The sequence below is a fragment of the Plecotus auritus genome (assembly GCF_963455305.1).
Source record: "Plecotus auritus genome assembly, chromosome: 8".
NCBI lineage: Eukaryota > Metazoa > Chordata > Mammalia > Chiroptera > Vespertilionidae > Plecotus > Plecotus auritus.
The window spans coordinates 173257841-173263840 of record NC_137782.1 but is presented as its reverse complement, the minus strand read 5'-3'; the positions used below and the strand labels follow the sequence as shown (position 1 = coordinate 173263840).

General features: G+C 58.0%; 1 protein-coding gene across 2 annotated transcripts in view; it reads left to right on the top strand.

Moving 5' to 3' along the window:
- Nucleotides 1-411: 411 nt before the first annotated feature.
- ATP6V1C2 (ATPase H+ transporting V1 subunit C2) overlaps nt 412-6000 on the top strand; it is a 31566-nt gene continuing 25977 nt past the window's right edge. Inside the window, exons 1-3 of one of the 2 annotated variants that reach the window (XM_080686424.1) lie at nt 412-667; nt 1866-2020; nt 4253-4320. In XM_080686424.1, the coding sequence (XP_080542550.1) occupies nt 1892-2020; nt 4253-4320 (197 nt within the window). In that variant the 5' untranslated portion in view covers nt 412-667; nt 1866-1891. The remainder of the gene's footprint in view (nt 668-1865; nt 2021-4252; nt 4321-6000) is intronic. The other variant, XM_080686425.1, reaches the window with a different exon arrangement.

The following is a 6000-nucleotide window of genomic DNA, read 5'->3' as shown; positions in this document are numbered from 1 at the left end:
CACGCCCCCGGGAGATCCGCGGCTCTGCCCAGGTGTGTGCCAACCGGGGCGCCGGCGCTCGCTCCCCCCAGGTCAGTCGGGTCTCTCGGCGATCTTCCCTGAGACCCTCGAGCCCTGTCCCGGGGGCTGGGGGCGCGGCGGCAGCGAGGGCAGGTGTCCCCGTCCCGGGAGCCCCGCCTCTCCCGCTTCGCTCGGTCATCTCACGTCCTGTCAGCTCCGCGCGGCTTTGCGGGTCTGGCGACCCCGTCCGACCGCCCGGCGCCCCGCCAGGTCCCGACCCCCCGCGGGGAGGGCTTGCGCCCCCTTTCCGCTGTCCCCGGGGCGGCCCGCGGCCCCCAGTCCCGGACCGCGGGAGGCGGCGACCCGGTATGCAAATACCCGGGGCGGGCGGGGCCGCCTCCACGGGGATATAAGCTCGGGGCGGGGCGCCGCGCACAGCCGCTGCCTCCCGGGAGCCGGCCGAGCGCTCCGGCCCCGCGCCCGTCCGCCCGGCTCGTCTGCCCGCAGCCCGCCCGCCCGCGCGGCTCGCCGGCTCCCGGTAAGGACACGCGCGATCGGGGATCCGAGACGGCGGGAGAGAGGCGCGCCCGCCGCCCGCGTCCCTGTATCCCCACGGGGGGTCTCGTCTGCTCGCAGCCCGCCCGCCCGCGCGGCTCGCCGGCTCCCGGTAAGGACACGCGCGATCGGGGATCCGAGACGGCGGGGGAGAGGCGCGCCCGCCGCCCGCCCGCGTCCCTGTATCCCCACGGGGCGTCCTGGTCACAGCTTCCTCCGTGGGAACCGAGCCGGCGCCTCCGCTGCGCCCTCCCCGCGCCAGGCAGGTGGCCTCTGGGGCGGTGCGCAGGGCCAGCTTGTCCCCAGGCCATCGACAGAGAGGCACTGCGCGGGGTGCGCGGAGCAGGAGGGACTGGGCTTACCTTGAGCGCAATGAGATGCGTGCGGGAGAGAAAAGCTGCCCGATGGGTCTCAGCTACATCCCGGGTCGCCCCCAGCCTCCCAGAGGCGCTGGGGGGCGCGGGAAGGGAGGCCAGAGCGAGGGAGGACGGTGTGGGCGTGTGCACGTTTGAATGAGCAGGACTAATGGGCGTCGGAGGCCGCTGGCCAGAATCCGCCGCCGCCGGCCCAGCAGGCTCCCTGCTCGGGGGCGACCCAGTCTTGGAAAACGCACCTTTCGAAGCCCCTTTTTTTTCTTATTTCACCAAAAGACTTCCTTCTGAAGTCCACTTAACATTTTTTAAAAATCATGTATGGATTGATTTGAGAGAGAGAAAGGAAGGGAGAGAAACTTGGAGGACTCTTGCATGTGCCCTGAGGAGGCATCAGACCTGCAACCTGAGTGTTCCTGGGGATGCTCTGACCAAGGAGCCGCCCACCGGGGCCTGACGCCTATTTTTACAGCCAGTGCCCATCTCAGGTTTGGTGAGCGAAGATCTGGGGTTTGCCCCGGTGGACTTGCCTCACCTCTGCCTCACCCCATCCTGCATCCCAGAAGATGCACGGTGGCAGGGAGGAAATGTCATTCCAGAAGGTCCCCCAGGCCCCGTGTACTGTCCCCTGTTTATGACGTGGGGTGGGGCCTGTCACTGGAGTCGGGGAGCGGAGGAAAGGAAGCATGGTGTCCCTGAAAACCAGTCAGAACCCCCTGGGGAAGGAGCCCCTTGGGGAGTCCTGGTGGAGACCCGAGGGCGCTTCAGGCGGAGATAAGAACATTGCAGATCAGCTTGTACCGATGGGCGTCCAATGGGATCTGAGCTGAAGGTCAAAGGCACAGAGAATGGGAACCAGGGAGAGGCGTGCTTACCAGGGAAGGGAGTGGTGAGGAAGGAGAGACAGCTGACCTTGTCCCGTTTCTGTGTGTGTGTCAGTTACTGGATAGGAGAAGACTGGAAGCATGTCCGAGTTTTGGTTAATTTCCGCCCCCGGCGACAAGGAAAACTTACAAGCCCTGGAGAGGATGAACACGGTGACCTCCAAGTCCAACCTGTCCTATAACACCAAGTTCGCCATTCCTGACTTCAAGGTACAGTTCCCGGGAGGAGGCGGGAGGGGCTGGATGGGGTGGAGGGGTGTCTGCTGGAAGCCAAGGACACAATAAGGGCAGCGGCGGCCGCACTGAGGGTCAGCCCGGGGGTGAGGGTGGACGGGGAGCCCCGGGGCCCGCCTGGAACTTCACGCCGTCGCCCAAATGGGTCGTGGTACCGGGGGACGTGGCGCGACAGGACAGGAGGAACAGGGAGAGGGTGTGGGAGCATCTTACACACTTGACTTCTTGTGAATCGCTTTCAGATTCTTCCTGTTTCCTCTCCACCATCTAGGAAGACCGATAACATAGCTGACATATTCAGGCGTGGAGAGTTTCAGCCGTGACAGGGCAGGAAATCCAGGGTCCTCCAGGCTCTGTCGGAGAGGCAGGCAGGGGAGCTGGTGGTCGCTGGGCAGGTGACAGACAGATCTGACAGCAGGAGTGGCTAAGGCAAGCATGTCAAACTCGCAGCCTGCGGGCCACATGCCTCCTCTATTTGGCCCGTGTTAGCCTTTGGGTGTGACGTGCTTGGTCTAAGGCTTGCGTTGGAGAACAACGTGAGATTGAAACGCACAGGACAGACAAATTTAGGGACAGTTCTCGCTTCAAAGAGCGGGGGCGTTTTGCGCTGCTCCCTGAGACGGTGGGCTTCCAGGGGGAGGCTGTGTTTCGAGGGCTGGAGGGACGCGCTGCCCCGCACTCTGCCGTGCGCACCTGTCCCAACCTCCAGGCACCCTTCCCACGGGAGCTGCACCGTCAGCTGCCATAGTTGTTGGTGATGCTTCTACTTTTTTCAAAAAAAAATTTAATGTCAGAGAGGAAGGGAGAGGGAGAGAGAGATTGGAATATCCCCGATGAGAGAGAATCATGGATCGGCTGCCTCCTCCACACCCCACACTGGGGATAGAGCCCACAACCCGGGCATGTGCCCTGACCGGGATCGAACCGTGACCGCCCGGTTCCTAGGTCGACGCTCAGCCCCGGAGCTACGCGGGCCAGGCTGTGCTTTTACTTTTGCTCGTGTTTACCGAGCGGTATGCTGGGGGTCAGGCACTTTAAACGTATCGTCTCAAATCTTTGCAAGTCCCGCACTCTAGATGGGCCCGAGGAAGGGCGCGGGGGTTGGAGAGCTGGTACGTGGCAGCTCCGGGACCTGAACCCCTATCTTGCTGACTTTCCAAACCTGACACTGTCTGTCCAGTGACGACTGCTGTGACAGGGAGTCCATCCAGCCCCCATCAGCACTCCCTCTGCGTGAGGCTGCAGGGAACAGAGGAAAACACACAGGACCCCTGCCCAAAGTTGCTTAAAACCAAGTTTCTTAAAAAGAAGCCACTTCTCAGACCAGAGATACCCAGGCTTTATAGTTTCCCAGTTTTTTGTGTGTGTTTCTTTTTTTATTTTTTAATTCTCACCGAGGACATTTTCCCACTGATTTTAGCAAGAGTGGAAGAGAGAGGGAAAGACAGAGAAACACATTGGTTGCCTCCTGCACACGCCTGGCCAGGACCCGGGCCAGGGAGGAGCCTGCAACCCAAGTACATGCCCTTGACCGGAATCGAACCCGGGACCCTTCCGTCTGCAGGCCGACACTCTATCCACTGAGCAACCGGCCAGGGCTCCCAGCTACTTTTTAACGTCTGATTGGCGGCTGCTAACGTGACCACAGAGTTTTTCCTTCTGATTCTGCCAATAGACCTGCAATACAGTTTCGGCCTCTGAGGATCTCCACGCTTAGAGGCAGGTTGTGGAAAGTAATCTGAACGGGGAGAGACTTCCACGAGTGACGGGAGCGAGTGCCCTGCCCGCACCGTCACCGTGATGCCCTCAACGGGGAGCAGAGGAAGGGGCGGGCGGACGCGCTGGGAGAAGAGGGCCTTTTGGAAAGGAGCATTTCTCTAACTTGCTTTCTGGTCTGACTGCTCCACGACTCGGGATTTAACCTGTGACCAGCAGGCCACCCCTCACAGGAAGGCAGCCGCCACTCCTAGTCACGTCTTCCTATGGCAGACACGTGGCCACGTACCCCACGGGCAAAAAGAAATGTAAAAACACTTTCAAAAATCCACTGATTTCCCTTAAGAGTTCTTCCCAGGTTCCCGTTTGGCTGCTGATGACCAAGGACAAGTAACGCCAGGCGGCAGGCTCAGACGCCCGGCCCCGCGGTGAGAGGCGCCCTCGCTTCTCTGCCGCAGGCCCTGAGCCCCTGATCGCTCTCGCCCTTTCCAGGTGGGGACCTTGGATTCCCTCCTCGGCCTCTCGGATGAGCTGGGGAAACTGGATGCCTTTGCTGAAAGGTAAACGGTTTCTTATTTACTACAAACGAGCGCGTTGTTGTCAGAAGACACAGGGCTCTGGCTTTGGCTGAGCCCATACCCGCCTAAACCGGGTCCTAGAAGTCACGAGAAGAGTGTGTGTGTGTGCGGGGGGAGGGGTACGGGGGGGTCCCCTGAGGGCGCTGGTGGACAGCAGCATGCAGAGTCCTCCAGTTTCGCTTGCTTGCAGGAGGCGGCTTTTTTTAAGGGGCCGCCTTCGGCACCAAGAGGACAAAGAGGACGGGCTCAGGTGCTGGCACCTTAGGAAGAGCAGGGGTGCCGTGTCCCCCGAGGCTTTGTCAGGGTTTTGTTTGGGTTGTGTTTGGAGCAACATATGCGCGTGGTAAAAAATTCAACAGCCCAGTCAGCGGAAAGCTATCGATCGGGTGAGAACTGCTTCCCTCCGGCCAGCTCCCTGTCCCGTCGCCCTGGTTGCTCCCCTTTGAAGGTGGCGGGCGGGCGGCGTGGTTATGCTTTTCCAGGAGAGCCTTCCGGAGACAGCCCGCACACGCACACGCAAACACAGGTATACGCTCCACGGTGGTTTTAGACGAGCGTCTGCACCTGATCGCGTGATTAGAGACGGTCCCTAAGTGCGCGTTCTTTCTCCTGGCGCCGTGGTCGGCAAACGGCGGCTCGCGAGCCACATGCGGCTCTTTGGCCTCTGGAGTGTGGCTCTTCCACAAAATACCACGGCCTGGGCGAGTCTATGTTGAAGAAGTGGCGTTAGAAGAAGTTTTAAGTTTAAAAAATTGGGCTCTCCAAAGAAATTTCAATCGTTGTCCTGTTGATATTTGGCTCTGTTGACGAATGAGTTTGCCGACCACTGTGACCAGATGTGGCCTTGATTTATTGCCATTTCCTTATGGATGGACATTCAAGTGTTCTAGTCTTTTGCCGCACAGACAATCTGTGAGGACTGTTCTCGTGCACGTGTGGAGGTGAGATGGTTGAGAAATGCGGGGAAATGTTACAGGTCTGTCCACGGGACCCTCCGAGAAGCTGCTCCTGTCAACACTCCCGCCAAAAGGGCGTGAGGATGCTAGAGTCAGAGCATCATTTGCTGTCTAGAAACACTTTCACCATCTGGTACAAAATCACGGAAAGTATGTGCAGATCACAGAAAAGCATGAAAAAGAAAATGCAAATCACCCGTAATTATTATAGTTTCAGTATGTACATCCATTTTTCCTACACATAAATATTATTTTTTAAATATATTTTTGATTTCTGAGAGGGAGGGAGGAGAGAAAGAGAAACATAATGATGAGAGGATCATTGATCAGCTGCCTCCTGCACGCCCCCTCCTGGAGATTGAGCCCCAAATCCAGGCATGTGCCTTGACTGGGAACTGAACCTTGATCTCCTGGTTCATAAGTCAATGTTCCACCATTGAGCAACACCAACCGGCTGGGCCACATAAATATTATTGATGCATACATGTATTCATACATATCCACCTATTAATAAAGGTGACCTCACTTCATACATATTTTGTAACTTGCTTTTCATATCTTGTTCTTTGGATCTCACCATTAACTATGGCACTGTAATATTAAGCCATGTGAATCTGCCATCACTTACTAGGTGGTTTTAGAATAATAATCCCTTGTTTTGGTGAAGATGAAAATCTGTTGTTTAACAAGTGATTTTTAAAAAAAA